The 20650-nt window shown below is 50.3% G+C and overlaps 1 protein-coding gene across 12 annotated transcripts in view; it reads left to right on the plus strand.

The window, feature by feature from the left end:
- Nucleotides 1-20650, plus strand: part of LOC139680991 (histone-lysine N-methyltransferase EHMT1-like) — a 141355-nt gene that overhangs the window by 47025 nt on the left and 73680 nt on the right. For 5 of the 12 annotated variants that reach the window (XM_071574059.1, XM_071574067.1, XM_071574069.1 and 2 more), the window contains exons 2-3: nucleotides 8839-9133; nucleotides 19385-19472. In XM_071574059.1, the coding sequence (XP_071430160.1) occupies nucleotides 9071-9133; nucleotides 19385-19472 (151 nt within the window). In that variant the 5' untranslated portion in view covers nucleotides 8839-9070. Of the gene's footprint in view, nucleotides 1-3145; nucleotides 3226-8838; nucleotides 9134-12654; nucleotides 12825-15864; nucleotides 15883-18682; nucleotides 18761-19384; nucleotides 19473-20223; nucleotides 20307-20650 lie in introns of those variants that run through there. The other 7 variants (XM_071574060.1, XM_071574064.1, XM_071574063.1 and 4 more) reach the window with 6 other exon arrangements.

Below are 20650 nucleotides of genomic sequence, written 5' to 3' on the forward strand. Positions count from 1 at the left end.
TGGTCCTACTGTGAGCACGTGGAAGAGGAGAGCAAGGCTGCTCTGTCAGGAGAGTGGCACTGCCAGGCCTGGAACCTCTTTAGAATATCTGGTGTGTTGGACACACAGTGCAAGGCCTGACTTTGAGCTGTGAAGCATCCAAAGTTCACAGCAGGTTTAGTGCTGGACACTGTCTCCAGCAATGCCTGGGATTCTCCAGGGGCAGGGAATCAATGGGGCATGTGGAGGAAGGAAGTTCTTCTTGCTCCTGTCACCTTCTGTTTGTGCATCTCCCTTGGGTTTTTCTAATCCAGTGGACTTGGTGATTTTGGAAGTCTTTTCCAACCCAATCAGTTCTATGATTCTGTGATTCTATAACCAGGACCAGGAGATGTCTGGGGCTCTGCTCCCTTGGAGACCCTTCTCAGGGAGGGATGACACCCCATTCTCAGCCTGGGAATGACCTCTGTGCTGAGGGCATGTTTGAGGAGCCATAATTTGCTGTGCTGTTCTCCTGAGTGTCAGTTTTATGCTGCATCTGACAGGTCTGTGAAAGGTGCTGAGCTCTCGTAATTCCTGACGGAGGCTCCGGAGGAGGGAGTCACCGATTCCCTTTGCAAAGGAGCCTCTGGATAACTCAGCTCTGCCACTGTGGCACTCCCTCCTCTCTCCTGCCCTCACAGAGGGGTTGTGTGTCATCACCACGGGATTTACTGCCTTCAGAGGGAGGATGTGATGGGAGCAGGTCTGGGAGAAGAGTTATGGCTGCACAGAAATCCACCTTCATCTTCCCTCCCGTGTGCCTCGGTGGGAAAAAGTTGGGATTAAAACTGGCAAAACACACCTACAAGATGTCACCACTTTGTGTTTTGTTAAGCTTGTGTTGAGTCTTCAAGCCTGTGTTGGAAGCAGGTGCATCTGAGCTGTGCTGGTGTGTCCTTGGGAGGGATGTGGTGGGAGCAGGACAGGATTTCCCTCGTAGGTTGCTCCTGGAACCACTGTGTGTAGCTCAGGGTAAGCAAATCACTCTGGCTTTGCTGGTTTTTTTTTCTACCTGTCCACAAGGAAACAATATAAATGCCATGCCTTGAGTGTGTGTATCATAGAGGGAAAACAGAGTCTTTAAATAGTGATGAACTGTGGTTTTCCCTTAGTGCAGCAAACCAATGGTTCATTAGTGAAACACATTAATAATTCTCCTATGAAGCCTTTTGGTAAGCGAATCTGCTTTAATTCCTTTGTATCAGCAAGAGCTGCAGGTATGGATGTCTTGGTTACATAAAATCAAGAAAAGGAAGAAAGCAATGCTTGCAAATTGGCCTTTGTTTCCAAGGAAACAAATTTGACATGCTTGAGCTGTGCGAGTTGCAAACACCACTCCATTCAGCAGACAGGCCTCGGGATTTGATGGTCTGCATATTATTTTTAAACTACCTCCAATTTAAGGGTGAGGGGAGAGGATGGGAATAGAATTTGTTGGCAGGGTTTATCAATCTGTGCTTAATGAAAGTGCTGGGTGGGAGCTGGGATTGCCCAGCGTGGCGTGCAGGGAATTCATCCTGATGGAGGTCCCCGGGAAGGGGCAGCCCGGGGCCAACCAGCCCCTTCAGTGCCATCCTTCAGCAGGAGGAGAGGTCTGAGGGGAGCTCTGGGCTGAATTAATATGGTTTATCCTGGGTCACTTTACCAAATGTGTTGTGCTCTAGAAATATTTGAGCTTGGCTGCCAGGCTGCCTGGAGCTCCAGGGGCAGCTGGGAACACACTCCCAAAGCATTTGCTAAAAAGCTGTGGCTTGGTGGTGAGGACTGGGCTGAATTTATCAGGGCAGGGACGAGAGAACAACGTCAGGAGTTGTTTGGGTTGTACATCTGGCACAGATGTGCTGGGGCCTGATGAAAATCTTGGCTTTAACTTGGCTTCAGGCTCATCCTGTTGTGATTCCCTTGGGAGTTTGGTTCAGGAAAGAAGTTGGTTTGGGGTTCATCTACCACCCTAATTTTTTTTTAAATCTTTTTTTTTTTTTTTCTGAAAGGTTGTGTTGATAAATTAACTTGTTGTGTTTTTTAATAAGTTTTAAGCTCCAGCCCTGGAGCAGACACTGCATGTGCATGGCAGAGGAGGGCACAGGAAGCGAAATCGCTCGGCAGAGCACACACAATTCACGGATTTGAACATCCAGAGTTGGTTTTGGCCTGGGCCCAACATGAGGAACAGGATATATACATTCCAACTTTGTTGGGATTAAATAACCATGTTTTTGCCCTGGTGAAGCTGAACTGCTTCACCAACTATCTTTGTTTTCTGGAGCAGTTCAGAGTGCTGGGAGGGATCTGTAGGGGACAAGCAAAGGATATTTTGGGCAATACAAAGTTTTAAGGACTGGTCAAGCACCACGTGCAGATCACTCACAGTGTACAGGGCTGTTGTGTGTCTTTGCATCTTTTGTTTGGAAAGCTGGAAAGGATTAGAGAAAACCCTCTTAATTCTTCTGTGAAACAGTCCTACTGCATCGAGGAGTCCTACAAGGTATTGATGGAGGAATTTCAGGGCTGAGGAGTGAAAAACAAACCTCTTAAAATTCAGGTCCTTGGGAAAACATAGTGTGAAGTGTGTTACACTGCAGTCTCTTTCCCCCTCTTTCTGTTTAACCTTCTTGCAAATAGAGTTAAAATAACCTTCAAGGAGATCAGGGTAGGCTGGGATAGGTTTAGCTTTAAGATGGCTGGGAAGCCCTATTTGCATTGCCAGCTAAAAGCCTCGGTTGAAGCCCGTTGGGGTTAAAAAAAAATTATATTAATGACATTTCATGAAATATTGTCATTTATGGAAGGCCCAGAGTGACAAATCGCCTGGTTTGGGTGTCACTGGGAAAAAGGCTCCTTTAGCACAAGGCTTGCCTGAGCCAGGATTTGCCTTGCTTTTGTTCTAAAGCGAGATGCTTGCAGCCTGAAAACTCCTGCAATCCTGGCAGCCAGAGCTTCACCTCCTTGACAGGGGATGGGAAGAGGAAGGTTGGCCGGATTGGGATGAATCCTGCACCATTTGTATTTTTTTTTTAAAGTTTTTTTTTCTGCTTGCTAATGACACTTCCTTATGCTTACATTTCATTAAAGCTCTGAAATGGCTGAAGATCAGCCCGCACTGAGCATGCTCCGGGGTGGAGGCTGCACCCATGGAGTGAGATGGATTTGTGGCTGGAGCAGGGATAGGCCTGGAGTCAGGACCTGGAGGCAGCCGGGATGCAGGTAGGGCACATCCAGCTGGTGCCTTGCTGTGCCCCCAGGCTGGGGCAGCGAGGGCACGGATGGAGCAAGAACTGTTGGAATGGATTCAAAAGCAGCGCAGTCAAACCACTGACACGAGTGGCTTCAAACGCTCCCTGCGGCTCCGCGGGGAGGGCTCTGCAGGGCTGACCTTTGCTGGCTGCCAGGAGACAGGGGACCTGGGCAATGTCAGCGTGGTGACACGAGGTGACAGCAGGCAGGGCTGTGCCTTCACGTGGGAAGCCATGTGAGCCCCTCTCCGTCATGGGCTGCGCTAATTGTTATTAATTGGAGGCCTTGCAGGGCTCGGACCTGCCCCGCAGTTTGGATCTAGATCTGTCTGGGATGGTGGGAGGGCGAAAGAATGTCAAGCTCAAACTCCCTTTTTCAGGCTTATTTTGCATTCCAGTCATGGCAAACAAACCTTGCCACATCAGTTGCCTCCAAACTGGCAAAGGAGAGGAGGGAATGTGTGTGTTGATTCCTTTGGCTGAGCGATTTTCTGTGCTTCTTGCAGGGGTTTGATGTGTTGGCAAGTGGGTCTGGGGGAAGGCAGGGGACTCTGAGTTGTGCTCTTTTGGGCTCTTGGATTTCACCTGGACTTTGCCAGCTTTTTACAAGGAATGTGTAAGCACCAGCAGGTTTGTGCTGCACCAGCTGATGGACTCCAGTTGTACCAGCTCTCTGTGTGGGGAAGTGCCAATAACACATTGACCTTGGCTCTGGGTGTTGGTGCTGGTGAGGTGTAGGGCAGCTCTGCCTTGGTGTGGGGCAGGGGGCACGTTGGCCACAAGCCCCAGCACATGGCAGGTGTGTTTGGGGGGCCCAGCCCCGTGTTGGCCTGGCTGGAGGGGAAGGTAAGGAGAGGGGTTTGCTCTTCCCGGGGCTTTGGGAATGCTTGGGTGTTCCAGGGTTGTTGTGTTTGATTTATGAACAGAAATCTCTGTGATCACAGCCTGTCTTTCAGGTAGATCAACTCTTCCTTCAGGGCAACTCTGGCTGCTTTTCACTGTGTAATTCAGGGGGTGACTGGCAAAGATTTGATTTTATTGCTGCGTCCCATTCTGCATGAAGAGTCACTTCATTACCTAAAGTAACTTGCCTGTTTATTGCCTAGTTCCATCTTCCTTGTGTACCCAATGCTTCCTTGGTGCTTTTGTCAGCCCTGTGCTGAACTGGTGACCAGTTTGCTTACTGGGTTTGCTTGTATGGTGTCTGCATAAAATCCTGCTGGCCAGACAGAACTTCTCTTGCTCCTTAATGGTCGCTGAGTTATTTATGGCTGGATGAATGCACAAAGGAAAGCATTTATGGAAAACAAACGGCATTGTGATTGTACACCAAGAGGGGAAAGGGTTTGATTTTCTTTGGCTGAGATGGGGGTTGTGTTTGTGGGTTTTCAGGTGGCTTTTTCTCCTGGTGTGACTCTGGTGCTGAGGTGATCTCAGCCCTAAGTTTTCAAGCATGGTCAGGCTCCCTTGATGAGGAAATTTGGCTTAAACGGTTTCAAGATGCTGGAAACCCACTGGTGTGCTAATTTCCTATTGTGCTGTGTGAAGGTGTAAGGGAGCCTTAAAGACCCACTGCCACCTTATGGCAGTTGCTGAGAAGCAGCTTCTGTAGAGCCAATTCCGTACACACATCATGCTCTGTTTCTCCGCTCCTCTTTACCACTGATATTTGCATGGAGGCAGGAGCTTTGTTTCCAGAGAGTTCATCAGCTCCTTCTGTTCCTTGTGGAAATGGGATAAAGTCAGCAGGACTGCTCATGGAGGCATCAGTGGTGATATTCCATAGCAGCTCCTGCTCTGGGGAGAGACGAACACGCATCGGGAAGCGCTGATTCCGGTGAACAACTTGCTTATTTTCACATCAGTGCCTTAATCCTTAAAAAAATAGGTGTGAGGTCAAAGACCAGGGCCAGGCTGAGCACATGAGGCTCCTTGGCACCTCCATGCCCACGCTCCGGCGCTGGTGGCAGCAGGAGGAGCTGGAATGTGCACAGCCATTTCCCAGGGCACTGTGGGTGAGCAGGGTGCCTTGGCACTGCCATGGGGCTGGGTGCCCAAGGGAAGCAGTGAAACATTGGTCTGTAGAGCAGGGAGGGTGGTGGGAGTGAGGATCCTTCCGTGCCAGGGTGGGCTGCTGGATTTAGGACCCTTCTCCAGCAAGGCTGGGTTTGTGCAGTAGAAGCTCTGGCTACACCATAGCTGAGAAATGGTGGTTTTAGGTTTCCAAAATAGAAGGAGCTATAAGTTAAAACTGAAGGAATTTATAATTGGGAACTGTTAGGAATACAGCATGTTCTAAATTACAGCTGTCTGGCCAATATGCTGCTAAATAAACTTCTAGGATTGCCCTGTAAATGAAATACTCAATACAGATTCTTATCAAAACATAGCAACGTCTCCCAGAGAGCTCCCATCTCAATTGCTGCCCAATAGGATGTGGATTTTCTTTTCTTTTCCTTTCTTCCTTTTTTTCTCCTTTTTTTCCTTTTCTTCTTGGTGTGTGTGTGATGTACTCAATGCAGCATCCCAGGGAACATTTCACATTTCCTATTAAGTAAAAACAGTTTTCAGCTGTGCTGGGGAAAAGGGGAGGAGGGAAAATGGCTTGAAAACTTTGTGGGGGGAAAACAGGTTTTGGGAGACAGGGAAAGCTGTGATTCCAGAAGGGTGCATTAATGCTCTTTCAAGGCCATTACCTGGGCCTGGAGGTGGACACTGGGGCTCCCTTGGAGGATGCTGAGCCCACCAGTGTGACTTGGGACATTGGGGCTGAGAAATGTGTATAATGGCTGAGGAGGGAAGGGAGCGTTTGAACAGCTTGTAGTGGAGCTGGAGAGTGGTTTATAACAATGCAGAGTTAAATCAAGATTCCAGCAGAAGTTTTCATTTTATATCCAAACTCCCTTCAGCTTGTTGTGTTTTTGGAATCTCTTCTGAAGAGTCTTGAAGGAAGCATCAGATCAACTGAGCAGTCAGGAAGAAAAGCCTGCTGGAAATAAGGAAAACCCTCTGTATTTTGCAGAGCTAAATGCTGTTCTTCCTATAGCAAGAAACATCTCCCCTTGCCTCCCACTTGTGCTTCCTCTGCAAGGGAGCTGTGAAAATGCTGGACATAATGGTGTCACTAAGCAAAAGCCCCGAGGAACCCGATGTCCTTTGTGAAAGGAAGTTGTTGTGCTGCTGCCTCCTTCCTGTAAATGGGGGATTTCTGCAAGGGATGTTTGAGTCTTGAGTCAGAAAGGAGGCCAGAGAGCCACGGAGTGAAAATACCTTGTCATCTGTGGTCCCTGGAAGGATGTTTGGAAAGGGGGTGTGGGGCTGGCTCGTACTGGCATGGTGGGAAAACTGCACTTGGGTGAAATAAAGGGCACAGCTTCATGGGGCATGGGCTTGTTCTCATCCTGCATCCTCAGCAACACCCCTGCCACTGCCAGTGTGGAGATGGGGCTGTGACTGCCTGCAAAGGAGGGGAGCTGGGGGTCCTGGCAGTCCTGAGCAGGAGGCACCTCTCAAACAGCTGACAGACCCTGCTTGGGCACAGGAGTCCTGTGCCCTGGAAGCTTCTTCTCCTTTGGGATGACAGAAACCAAAGGCCTTGCTGATGACCCCCCAGCCATCCCTGTGACAGGGATTGTGCAGAGCTGCTGCTACAATGCCCAGCTATCATTTTGCTCAAGTTGGTTGGTGAAGCATTTGCAATACCCTTTGCTTTTTCCTTTTTGTTTCTAAACAGTGTTTGGTGTTTCAAGGATGGCCATGAGATGTGGGAAGTGTCTTCTGTAGCATCTGCTCTCAATGTATCTTTAACCCCAGCAGTGAAAGCATGTCTGGTGTGGATCTGCAGTTTGGAGTGTTACCCTTCTGCCTGTGCAGGGAGGCTGGGGCTGTTCTCCATCCTTATTTTATCTCTGAAAGGGAATGTTGACTGTGGTGAATCATTGACACTGCCTTTGTTAATATCTTTGTTTCTATTTCTGGGGGTTTAATGAAAACTTGGTAATTTCATGCTGCAAGGAAGGGCAGCACATCAACTGTTTTAAAGCCATCTTTGGTTTGAACTGCAGTAATCTTTTGATGCTGTGGATAATACAACGTAGTCAGAGGTTGTTGCTTTTGTTTGGGGATTTTTGAATTTATCTTAAGTGAGTTACCTCTACACCTCTCAGTGACTGAGAGAAAGGGCAGGAAAATCTAATTTTGTGTATATTAAAACTCAAGATTCACATCAAACAAAAACCCAGTGGGTGAAAGAGCGATCCTTGCTTTATCCTGTCACCTCAGATACTCCTTCCTGATGAATTTCAGTCAGCTCGATTTAGCCTTGTGTGTTTTAACTGTTTAGTAGTGAAACTTCTCCAGAGTGTGGAGAGAAGAACAACGTCCTCGTAGCCAAGACAGATCCATAGCAGCTCTTTGCTGCTTTAATTATTGCAGCTCTGCAGATGTGCCTGGAAATAGCTGCTTGGGCTGGAGGAAACGTGGCTCGTGGATGTTTCCAGCCTGGCAGAGCAGGCCATGGCTGAGGGCCTGAACTCTCCTGCCTGTGTTGGGTGCTGGGACAGGGCAAACATCATCCTTGGGCTCTTCCAAACCTCCCTGTGGATTTGAATGGCCTTTTCCCTCCCTACAGCACAGGCTGCTCCCTGCCCTCCCCAGCTCACTGTGCCACATTACACTCTGCTCGTCTTCATTTTGATTTCTCCTCTTAAAGAGAACTCTGGCTCTTAAAGAGAACGATCCTCTGTGCTCTTCTCTTCGGGAAAACTGTTTTCCCTTTGGCCAAGAGCTGGCGGGTGGTGCCACAGGCCATTTGAGAGCTTCCTTTTCCTCCTGGCCTCTTGTCCCGGGTTGTTGGTCGCCCTCCCCCTGCTCAGGGGGGAGGTTCTCCAGCTCCTGCAGCCTCCTGCTCCTGCCTCCCATAAATGCCAGCCTTGCCTGAATCCCTTCCAGCCGATCTCTGCTTACAGATGTTCCTGTGAGCTCCTCTGGCAGTTTCACTGGGAGCCTGAGCAGATATGGAGGTTGCCAAGAGTTTATGCTTAATTGTTAAGTGGAACAGAGACAAACTACTTTTATTTTGAAGCTAAAATTTCTTCTTTTATCTTGCTGGCTGGGTCAGCTGTATCGTAGGGTTTGACATAGGCTGGGCTCAGAGCTCCTGCACCTCGTAGTGCACTGTCCCTTCTTCAGGGATCCATGAGGATGTCCACTCATTCCATTCCCCCCTTCCCCTTTTCAATGACTGTGTGATACCCTTTTAAGGTCACCTATACTAGGTCAGGTTGTCTTATTAATCCCCAAAATGAAAATTAGCTCCCTTTTGGCTCAGCAGTTCTGATCTTGAATGCACTTGCAGTTGGACTCTTCTCACAGCAGCAATTTAACCCATGTGCCTTCACCCCAGTGCTCCGAGGTCGGGGGCTTTGTTTGTGCTGACAGAATCAGCACAGGAGCATCCCCAACACACAGAGAATCCCTCTCCATCCCTCCTGCCTCTCCTTTTCCCACAGACAAGTGCTACTCTTGAAGGCCATGAGACAGCACACCTCGCCCTATGGTTTAAAAAGCTTTCTCTTTTTTTCAGGCAAGTGATCAGTTTTGAGGCCTGGCACCCTGTCAGAAAGTTGACAGATGATCTGCACTGCCGGTGCGTCCCAGGGATGCCCGGGATAATCGCGCTCCAATGGACGCCCTGGAGCCGGCAGGTTCTCTGTGAAATGGCTGCAGCTTGGAGGGAGCAGTGAAATGGGCTCTTCTGGGCATGCTCACTCTGTAGAGGGAGCTTTATCACATGAGCAGAAACTGAATCACTGCTCATGAGGATCTGGAATATTCAACTCTTGGAGTCTTCACCAGAAGAAGACAACAGCTGCCCGCAGGTACCGCAGGGTCCGCCCGGCGCCCGCGCCCTGGCACACAGGCTGGCGTCCTGCCGGGGAAGGACAAGCCTTGGAGAGGAGGAACAGAGTTTGGGGAATCATGGCTGGGCTGCTTTATTTATTTATTTATTTGTTGCAATATTCCTCCCTCCTGCTGCCCAGCCGGGCTCCTTCCCGCTGGCACGGGCATTCCAGGTGCTGTGCCATGGGCTGTGGGGGCTTCAGCATCCGACGTCGCTCCGGGAAACCTCGGGCTTTGTTTCCTCCCATCTGGGGGTGGCCTTTGGTTTGTCTTCTGGGGTGGGGAGGCTTCTTTGGGGCTGGGTTTTTTTTTTTTGGTGTGTTTTTAGGGTTGGTTTGTGCTTTTAAAAGTTTTTTTTAAGTGTGAAGTTTCTGGAAAATTCTCTCAGGAGCCCTCCCTGCTTGTGTAGCTCTTGTAAGGAGAAGGACAAAGCCTGGGGTGTCTGATTGAAGACTGAACTTCCAGAGGGGAGGAGAGGGCCTGTGGCCACATGGCTGGATCCCCTTTGACAGCTTCTGCCTATGGCTCATTTTCTTCACATGGATGCAAGAGGCAACAATATTTTCCCAGCAAGAAACAGGCCTCTTTATTTTGGGGTGACTTCCTCCCCTCTTTGTTATTTTTTTTTAATTTCATTGTAGCAATCCAAGGGAACAGCTGGTTAAAATGAAACATCCGTGATTGATTTCATGGCAGGAGGCCCACGTCTGCAACATATTTTAAAAGTGCCTAAAATTCAGGCCCCCCTGGCCCTGCCATGGGCTTTTTGGGTTTTTTTGGTGTTGGTTTTTTTTTTTTTTTGTTTGTTTGTTGTTTTTTTTTTTTTGGTGTGGTTTGTGTTACCTGCAGACAGCTCTGTTGGCTGCCACCGACCTCGGTGGGATTTGGGATGGACACTGAAGGTCCCAGAGCTGTGGGGAGTTTGGACATCCCTGCAAAACGCTGTCCTGAGCTTGCTGTGCCCCAGGGAGAGCCCCGGAGCTGCCACAATATTGAGTTTTCAGTCAAGGAGCAAGATGTGAAGATGGCACTTAAAAGATTAGGGAGCTCACAGGACAATCTGTGATACCTAATCTGAATATCTCTCATATCTGCACTGGACTATAAATGCACTCATAGTTCATCATCTGGAAGATGTGAGCGAAATGAAAAGGCCTCAGAAGTGACGAGGAGAGAGATGAGATTTCTTTTAACCAGTGAAGAGCAGAGGCCTTGACCTGCTGCTGCCTGAGCAGCTCCACCCAGGGAGAAAATGGGCTTTGCGTTCCGTGAAGGCTGAGGAGACAACCAAAAATCCGCTGAGGTGTGCAAGGTGTGCTGCTGTGTGGTGGTGACACGGTGACAGTGATGTGACAGCGCCCAACGCTCCGTCCCTGCCGTTGGGGCCCTTTGAAAGCGTCTGCAGAGCTGCAGGAAAGTCTGACCTACTTTGGAGGGAAGAGAGCAGCTGAGGTCTGGGCTTGGCACTGCCTCTCAGCAAGGGTTAAGAGGCCAAGGTGGGGCCTTCAGGTCTTGGGTTTGGTCTGTTTGGTGTATTTGATGTGCTTTTCAGTGCCAGCATGAGCTCTCCCCTCATCCTTGAGCGCTTTGGGCAGAGCTGGGCTCTGTGGCTACCATGGGGTGTATTCCTGCTACTGAACCCCTGTGAAACCAGCCCTGGGCAGGGGAGCAGAGGCAGCTCCATGATTTGGGGGCTTGGGCAGGGCTGGTTGTCCCAGGGCTCTTTTTGCTGGCATGGGAGCCCTTTTCCCCTGATCTCTCCCATGTGGTGCCATCCCCTAAGGAAGAAGGATCATGTGCATCTCATGCCATGGCAGGGAGTTGCTTTATTCAGGTAAACAAGGAGTTTTAAGGAGCTTCACTCTCGTGGCCAGCTGGTCTGGGGGAGGGCTGGCTTGATTCCTGCTGCTCCTCTTTGTTTTCCTTTTGCTGCTTTTCCCTGAAGTTTTTCCTTCTCACCTTCCCGCTCCTGGGGCCGAGAGCGGTTGAGGAATGGCCACAGTGGGAAGGTGACCATGTGTTTGGGTCACTCGAAAGGCTCGGGGCACTGCTCCCTGCTTGTGAGGCTTGGGGGACCATATGTTCCTGCAGTGACATGGAATGTCAGGGATTTGGAAGTGAATCCTGAATTTACAGTCCTTAACCAGCATTTTCAGCCAGTTATTTGTGAGTCTTCTGAATTCAGAGTTTTGGTGCCAACCCTTCTTTGCAGACCCTTTTGTTCCCTTGTGTTTGGAGGGGTCTGTCCCTCCCTGTGCTCCGTGGTCTCTTGGGTGGACAGAACCTTCTGGCTTTGCTGTAGGGTGGTCTTGGTCCCGGAGGGGGGCAGAGGAGGAGGATGGGCAGTGGGGCATCACTGCCTGCCAGGATTTACAGTAGTCAGGAAAGCAGCAGGAGCGAAGCTCTCAAACTGTACGAGCTAATTGGAAAATAGCCTTAAAAAAAGAAAGAAAAAATGTAGAGCAAGGTTTTAAAAAAACACTCTGGCCTCCAACACGACAGCTTGCTTCTCCCAAACCAGGTGATTTATTTATCCTTTTCCTTCAGTCCCCATCAGGAGGGGGAAGGACATGGAGAAGGATCGAGGCAGTGGGGGTTAAGAAGATCTGATGTGCCAGTGTCCTCCCTGCAACGCTGCCATACTGTGCTGGAGCAGCACAGAGCCTCTTGCAAAGGAAGCTTTTCACAACTTGTCCTTGTTCCAAGGATGAGGAAACCTCCAGCTCTTCTGGCATTTTCTCTCTGTCATAAGTCAGAGCTTCTTTCACCTGTAAAGTATGATCAGCACAGACGGGGAGAGGGCTCTGAGCAACCTCGCAAGGCTTTTCATGGAGTTCTTGGTGTTAAATGAGGAACATTTCCCCTCCTCCTCTCCTCATTTTCCTGTGTGCCTGCAAAAATACTCTGGTTTGCATTTAAAGGAGAAAACTGTATGTGCTGGGACTAAGCCAACTTGTTTATTTAAGGGAAATACCATATTTCCCAGCCTTTTCTCACAGAGGAAGGCTCGGCAGAGGATGGCAGACTGGGCTGGCTATTATATTTTTAGGTGACATCGAAGCACAGTTGTGATTCGAAGAAGCTAAAAATCATGGCTGGCATTTTACACCGAGCTCTGCCAGACCTCTCCTCCCCACAACCCCCCAGCCCACCAAAGGGCTTCACCTCACCCTCCAAAGCAGGTGCATTTTGACCTAAATCAAGGAGGAAAAAGGCAAAAATAGAAACAAAAACCAACCGGAAAACAACCAAACCACCACCATAACCCCTCGCAGGCTGCTCCTTTGGCTGCCTTTGCAGCTTGCCTGGCCCCAGGGGGGTGTCGGTGGCAGGGCTGGGGGCCCTGTGTCCCTGGCAAAAGATGGCAGGGCCGTGTGTCCGTAAACAATGCGGTTATGAAATGGCAGCGCGGCCGCGCTGAGCATGCTCGGGAGCTGCCTGTAGGGGGAGGCGAGCCAGAAAGATGATCTAATTCCGTGCAATTCTTGGGATTGAAGGAAAAGACCAGGCTCCACTCTTAATGACAGAGCAGAAAAACCAGGCCCCACGCCGGGGACGAAGCCCGTAGGCCATGGAGGAGGAGAGGGTGTGAGGATCTCCCACCTCCAGGACTTCGGGCGCTGGGCAGCGCTCTGTCGCTTTCTCGCCCTCCAGGAGAGTAAGGCCTTGGTGAGGTTTTGCTGTAGTTCTTAGAGGGCAGGCCCGAGGGTGCAAGTTTGATGATGATGATTATTTTTATTATTATTTTGTCTTCTTTTCCCCCCTTTCTCCTCTGTGTGCTTTCCTGGCTTGCAGGCGCTGTGGCCGCTCGACGGCTGGAGGTGACCCAGGTGGAGGTGGTTTGGGTAGCCCAGCCAGGTCCTCTTGAGCCCATGGGAAGGCCATGGGGGGCTTTCCCTCCTCTCTGCTGCCCCATGTGCCCTTTCTGGGGGTGCCATCAGGATGGGCAGGGGGAGAAGGAGCTGCGCCGCTGGCTGTGGTGGTTTGGGGGTGGGAGGAAGAGGAGCGTGGAGGAGGATGAAGAGGTACTGGAGCCCCTTGGATGGGGGAGAGCTGCCCTCCAGCTCCTCAGCTCTGGGCTGCTGGAACCTGCTGGCTCCAGGCTCCTCTTGGTGCTATGGTTTTGTCCTGGCTCAGCCTTCCTGGGGATTGGGTGTTGCTGAAGTGGCTGGTTTGCTTCTGCTAGAGATAGTGATGAATGTTGGTTTCCATTTTAGGGTTTTCCTCCCCCCCTCCCCTCCCGGGTGCCAGGAGAAGGCAGGAGCAGCTGGACTCCTTGCTCCCCTCAGCCCGTGGAAGGAGGGGATGCCTTTGTCTGCTCTGGATTTACACTTGCCTGCACACACAAGTTGCACTGGCTTTAACTCTACTGGGAGGCAGCTAGATGGGACCGGCGCTTCCCGGCCTGGAAGCAGCGAGGAAGTGTAAACTGATCTCCCCTTTCCAGGAGGGCACGGGCTCTGCAGACCCCCCTTGTCTGGAGCCTGCACGCCATCGTGGAATGCCTTGTCTTAGCAGGACTCCCTTTAAGTCCTGTTGTGTTTCATGCACGTGTCTCCGTGTTCCCAGCTGTTGCATGCAGGGACTTGCGCCTCTGTCTCCGCTTCCCCTTTTCTGGAGTTGACGTGTGTGTGTGTGGCTGGAATAGGAGAGAGGACATGGGGGTTGAGAGAGGACATGGGGGTTGAGAAAGAAATGTTTCTTTTCTATGGGAAAGAGTGTGGATGAAAGGAGTCCAGGAGACAAAAGAATTGCAAAGAATTTGATTTGGTTGGGGACAGACTTCAGGCGGAGGGCAGTGCTTGTTGTGAGCTGCAGATAAAATTCCATGTTCACATGATTGCATGAGGCTTATAAGGAAGTGGCCTTAACCTGAAAAATGAAAAGGAGCTTTGAGACTGGTGCCTGCTTTGTAGGCCTGGAATGCTGGTGGTTGTGTTTCCTTCCTTCTCCAGATCAAATGCTGCTGTTGGTTCTAATGACAGGCCCGTGGTCAGTGTCCCCATGGGTTGTGATCCCAGGCCTTGCCCATGCACAGCAGGACCTGAGCAGTGCTGAGATCCAAAACAAGCAGCCTTCCCGTGCCTACAAAAGAAACACTCTCTACAAGCATTCTCTTAATCATTGCTTCCTATATAATTAACTACAAAATGTTTGTCTGCTCTTTAAGGCAGAGGTTATTATGAGCAGGCTGGTTTGGGTCGCATTAGTTTTATTTATTTTGATTTTTTTTTCAGGAGAAGGAGGTTAAAATGAGTGAATAAGAATCTGCTGCTGGGGTTGCATCATTTGTTGAGAGCTTTGTCTCTGCTGTGCTGGGTGGGAGCTTTCCCTGGAGCTGTGTCCGAACTGTGCGTGGGGAGCAGGGCCCGGTGGTGTCACCTCAGAGGGGTTGGTGTCACCTGGGAGGGGTTGGTGTCACCTCGGAGGGGTTGGTGTCACCTGGGAGGGGTTGGTGTCACCTTGGAGGGGTTGGTGTCACCTTTGAGGGGTTGGTGTCACCTGGGAGGGGTTGGTGTCACCTCGGAGGGGTTGGTGTCACCTGGGAGGGGTTGGTGTCACCTTTGAGGGGTTGGTGTCACCTCCCTGCTGGAGCCTTCCAGGCAGGGTCAGTCCTGCCTGTCCCACCAGGTCTGTGTTGGTGCATCCGCTGCCCCAGATGGGAACAGGCACTTGGAGGGGTCTCCTGCTCCCAGCCCTCTTCCAGGTCGACCTGCCTTGGCTGCAGGGCTGTGCTCGCAGCAACTCTGCTGCCAAGCCTCAGGTTCCCACACCGTTGATTTTTAAGACATTAAAAAAAAAAAAAAAGAGACCCTGGTGAAGGTAGACATCTTGGCACCTCAGCCTGTGCTCCTCCCCGGGCTGCCGGGAGAGGACACGGCTCGGGCTCATGATGTAACTCTGGTCCCCTGGGCTTGGTAAGCTGCAATATGTTGGAGTTTTGCTGTGCATGTGTTGTCTTTGCCTATAAAACCTGTTTGGACCTTTGCGAAGGGCACCCGGATGGCTGATGCAAACGCCATGGAGGAGGCTGAGAAAGCCCTTTCTGTGTTTCCCAGCTTTGTTCTTTTTCCTCTTCTTTTCCTTTTTTCTTTTTTTTTTTTTTTTTGGTGGGCTTTTTTTTTTTTTTTTTTTTTTTTTTGTTTAAAGGCACCACTGTAGCTTGTAAGTCATCATGTGTTTGGAAATGCCGCAGAGCCTTTCCTTGGCTGGTCTGACCTGTCTTCCATCCCCTCCAAAGACCTCATGGAGGAGAGGAAGGCTGTTTTCTTGTAAACAGAGGCAGAGAGGAAAAAACTAAACCAGCAGTTGCTCCTCTGCTTGGCTCCTCATGGCTTTTTAAAGCCCTTTCAAAGACCCAATCAGTCTTTCTTCAGATGCATTAATTTTTTCTTCCCCTCGAAACCCAAAATAAAGGGGTTGAGTTGGGGAGGGGAGGGGGCAATAACGCTTGGTGGCTGGTGGGGTGTGCTCTTTATGGAGGGTCTCCAGGCACGGATGGTTAATAATCACTCTGGGGTCGGCGAGGGGATGGAGGCAGAGGGCTGCGGGAAAGGGGGAAAGGAGGAGAAAAATAAATGGAGCGAGTGAGACTTTTATTGTGAAGCAGCGTGTGCTTGGCAGTTGGCTTTGTTGGGACTGCTGCAAGAGCAGACATTTCTCGGCGGGGAGGGTGGGTATAGGATTTCCCTGCCAATCGGGAGCGGACGGATGGGGCATGGGGAGGGTGAGCAGAAAGGGAAGTTTGCTCTGGATTTAAGGGAGGGGAGGGCAAAAAAACCCAACACGCACACACATACACACAAAAAAAATGGAGGTATTGACACTTTGCCGTGGAGTTGGTGCTAAGTTGGCTGGGTGGAGTCGTGGGCTGGTGGGAATGAATGGGTGGGTGGGTGCCCGGTGGGTGCCCCTGGGTGCTGATGGAGCAACGAGGGGAGAGCACTGGCCTGGGGGGAAGAGGCTTCGAGCCATTTGCAGGGGTTTCCTGTAGCTTCCCTTTGATGAAAATGCTTCAAAATTCACAGTTGACTTTTTAAAAAAATTATTATTTTATTTTCTACCTTGATGCTGAGTTTTTGTTGGGAAGTTGTGACCTCATTGCTGCTGGTGGCGAGGGATGTGTCTCTGAGACAGGAACCAGGAGAGCCCGTGAGGTGCCACCTCAGTCAGCCTTGCCTTGGCACTCGGCTTTTGTGCTCTCACAGCAAACAAATGGTGCTTTCTCTCTTGGAGATGGAAGTTCTGCTCTGAGAGCTGGGCAGGGCCCAGGCAGCCCCAGCTCCTGGTGATTGTGGTGAGGAGGGAAGGGTGGTCAAGGTCTGACTGACCCCAAGGTTCCTGCAGTGGCTTTTCTTCAGGCGTCATGGAAAGGAGAGTGTGGGTGATGTGAGGACTGGGGTATTGCTTAGAAAATAAAGAAAAACTTAGAATCAGATGGCTAAGAATGACCCACTGGAAATCCTGGGGCTTCTTGTAACAATCAGTGTAATAGCAGGAATATCAAGACCTTTCCTTGTTGCAACAAAGGTTGGGAAAACAATCTGCTCCCTGTTGGACTGACTGAGGCTCTTTATTTGCTGTTGGTGCCCGTGGTGGGAGCCAGGGGTGTCCTCGAGCACCCTGAGCTCTCCTTGCACTGGTCTTGCTGCAGGGTAATCCAAGAGAAAAATGGAGTTATTCCCAGTTTACAAGAGGTCTGACTAGAGGAGAGGTAGGGTGTACAGTCTCATGTTTGCAGCAAGGATATATATTATTGGCTTAGCAAATAAATAAAGAAAGAAGCTGCTCTGTGTTGAGACTTTGGGCTGTGTTTTGTGATCATTTCTCCATGGAAGCTCTTGGCCAGTGTCTGCTGGAGGTAGGTTGTGCTTCAGGCTGTCTGAGCTGAGGTTTCAGATGCTCACATCTTGGTTTTTTTGGGGGCTGTGACTGCATATCTGAAGGTGCTGTGCTGGGAGCTGAAGCTGGTGCTGAGAGCACCGAGGTGTGGCTGGGCACCTGGAAGTGCCCTCACCTCCAGGCCTGGCAGGTGGTAGGAATCTGTGCCCAGCTGTGTCCCTGGCACTCCCTCCTTCCCCTCAGTGTGTGTTGCTTTGCAGATGATGGTTTTGGGTGCAGGGCAGGGGGATCCTGCAGGGATTTGGGGCTGGTGGAGCTGCTGGACGTGCCAGCACCGGGTATTGCTGCTGAGGTCACATGGGCACAAACCTGTCAGGGTGGCTGGTGACAGCAAAGCAGCACCAAAGCCCATCTCCCCTGTCCTTCCTGGACAGAATCCCATGTGGGGACAGGTTGGCTGCTGCTGGGAATGGTTGGGGAGCTGGTACACCAGTTTTGGGAGCTGGTACAACAGTTTTGGGAGCTGGTACCCCGGATTTGGGAGCTGGTACACCGGGTTAGGGAGCTGGTACCCTGGGTTAGGGAGCTGGTACACTGGGTTTGGGAGCTGGTACACTGGGTTAGGGAGCTGGTACCCTGGGTTAGGGAGCTGGTACACTGGGTTAGGGAGCTGGTACACTGGGTTAGGGAGCTGGTACACTGGGTTGGGAGCTGGTACACTGGGTTAGGGAGCTGGTACACTGGGTTGGGAGCTGGTTCGCTGTGTTTGGGAGCTGGTTCACCGGGTTAGGGAGCTGGTGCACTGGGTTAGGGAGCTGGTACACTGGGTTTGGAGCTGGTACAACAGTTTTGGGAGCTGGTACCCCGGGTTTGGGAGCTGGTGCACTGGGTTAGGGAGCTGGTACACTGGGTTTGGGAGCTGGTACACTGGGTTAGGGAGCTGGTACACTGGGTTTGGGAGCTGGTGCACTGGGTTAGGGAGCTGGTACACTGGGTTAGGGAGCTGGTACACTGGGTTAGGGAGCTGGTACACTGGGTTAGGGAGCTGGTACACTGGGTTGGGAGCTGGTGCACTGGGTTAGGGAGCTGGTACACTGGGTTAGGGAGCTGGTACACTGGGTTTGGGAGCTGGTGCACTGGGTTTGGAGCTGGTGCACTGGGTTTGGGGCTGGTACACTGGGTTTGGGAGCTGGTGCATCTCGTGTGCCTTATCTCTCTGGCTTGCTTTGTGGGAGATGGGCAGGTTGTTTTCCTTGCTTTATCACTGCTCAGTGCGCTTTAAACCTTGTGATTTGCATGGCTGAGGCACCATCTGCTCCCTGTGCTGGCCCTACAACGGTTGGCTTGACCTGGGCTTATTCTTGTGCCGGCAGCGTGTGCTGAACCTTCACCCGACCTCGGTCACGTGGCAGCTCTGCAGGGCAGGCACCATCTTTGCCTTCAGCCCAGCTCCTTAAACACAGGGCTGTGGCAAAGACCCCTTCTCTTTTTATTTTATTTTATTTTATTTTATTTTATTTTATTTCATTTTATTTCATTCCATTTTATTTTATTTTATTTTATTTTATTTCATTTCATTTCATTTCATTTTATTTTATTTTATTTTATTTTATTTTTTATTTTAAATACCTTTTTCCTGCTCTTTTTTTCCTGGTAGCTTTTCTTTTTTTTCAATCTTGCCACTTCAACATAAAAAGTATTAAGGCTGCAAACCTGATGTAACAACGTGATCCAGGCGTGTGAAAGGCAGAGGAGATGAGCAGGTGTTCCCTTTTTATACATAAAAAATTAAAAAAAGGGGGGGAAAAGAAAAATGACTTTCTATAGAATTAAAAATAGAGCTGATTAACTTTAATAAACATGGATGTTATGAATGAGGAGTTAGCTGGAGCTGACTGATGGTTTGCATTTTGTATGTACATTTGAATGAATTACAAAATAACCAACCAAAAGCTCATGGGCTGGAAATGTTGATAAATGAGGTATAATGAGAAGGCTGATAGATCTGCCTCTCCCACCAAAGCCTAAGAAGTTTTGGGGGAGTAAGAGGCACCTCCTGGAGATGCCTTTCATGCACACTGACTCAGCTGGATTCCCAGGCACGTTGTGCTCAGAAAGTCTGTCTGGCTCATCCCAAGCAGAGGGCTGGGAGGTCTGAGCCCTGGGCACAGCTCTCAGCTCCTCGGGCTGTCACCAGGGCCAGCCCTGCCGTGTTTTATCTGTGACCTGTGCCTTGGTGGCAGCTTCCTGGCAACCTTCTTCTGCAGAGGGAGGTTTGCCTGTGATGTAAACAGGATGTGTCCATGATTGTCTCTTCTTTTCAGTGCAATGTGTGGCTGACCATGGAGCTAAACTCTGGTGTTTCTGTGTTTTCTGCCCCTCCTTAGCGAGCACTGCTGAGTAAGGGAGAGCCAAGGAAAGACGCCTGCATGAAGACTGAGCTGCTGAAAGACATCACCAACAACAAAGAGGAAGGTGAGCACCTGCCTGGGGTGAGGCCACCCCTTGCCCCTGAGCTGATGGGAACAAACCTGGGGGCTTGGAGCTGTGCTGTGCTCCCCCAGCACCTCGGTGGGCTCCCACAATCAGTGGCTCCCCTTCTGCTGTGGTTATTCTCAGCAGGGCTCTTCCCAGAAGAGGCAAATTTGCTCTTCAGTCCATCCCTCACACTCCCCTACAGAATGAGATGGAATTTTCACTTCTGCTTTGGTGTGGCTGAGAGGTGCAAAGGAGTTACTTTAAACTTCCTCTGCGTGACTGGTTTGAGCTGAACTCTGATCTCTCTCCGTGATGACTTTTTCTTCCCTCCAGGAAAGTTGGCTTTCTGTTTTGCTGAGGGTTTCTCTGTTGCTGAGGAGCAGGCCCTGATGTTCTGGATGCAGGATGGCTGGTGGGGTTGGACACCCCACAGCTCGTGGTGTTGGGAGGCTCTTCCAGGCTCCTGTGTGGCTTGTGCTGCTTTCCCTGTGCAGGGTGCAGCACATGTTCACTTGACAAAGTCTTTCCTGAAGGAAAGCTACATAAAAGTAACATAAAAGTTACAAAATCTGTGAGTTACATGCACACAAATCTAAGGGCTTAATAAATGTGTCAGTGGGATTAGGGAAGAAAACCCACCACTCTTTATCTTTCCCCCAGCTCCCTCCTGTCTTTATTATTCCTTGACTAGTTACTTCTCACAGCTCTGCAGGGATTTGATGTATTTTTGTTCTCCTTTCCATAACAGAGCATTAGGAAAACACTGAACTGGCCCCATCAAAATCCCTGCTCTTATCTAGAAACAAAATTTTGGACTTAACTCAGTTGTGTGTGAGTACAGCATTGCTTTTTTTCTTTCTCCTCTGTCCAGCGTAATACTTTGTCAAGCTGCTCTAGTTAGAAAGTAAAGCTCAGAACAGGCAAACTGCTGAATTGCTGTGTCAGGTGCTTGGTTATTAACTGGGAGCACGTGAGTCCTGCTGCCAGTGCTGGTGGTGGAGGGACCTCTGCTCTGGGCAGAGCAGGGATGAAATCTGAGGTGTCAGAGGGAGGTCATGTTGCTCTGGGAGACACTCAGTTTGATCCCTTGCCCTGCTTGGCTCAGGATGATAAGTCTTGTTTGTTCAGCTCTTGGTTGATTTTAAAGTAATGTCAAGGTGTGGGTAAAAAATCCA

Source organism: Pithys albifrons, chromosome 20 (genome assembly GCF_047495875.1).
Source record: "Pithys albifrons albifrons isolate INPA30051 chromosome 20, PitAlb_v1, whole genome shotgun sequence".
Taxonomy (NCBI): Eukaryota; Metazoa; Chordata; class Aves; order Passeriformes; family Thamnophilidae; genus Pithys; species Pithys albifrons.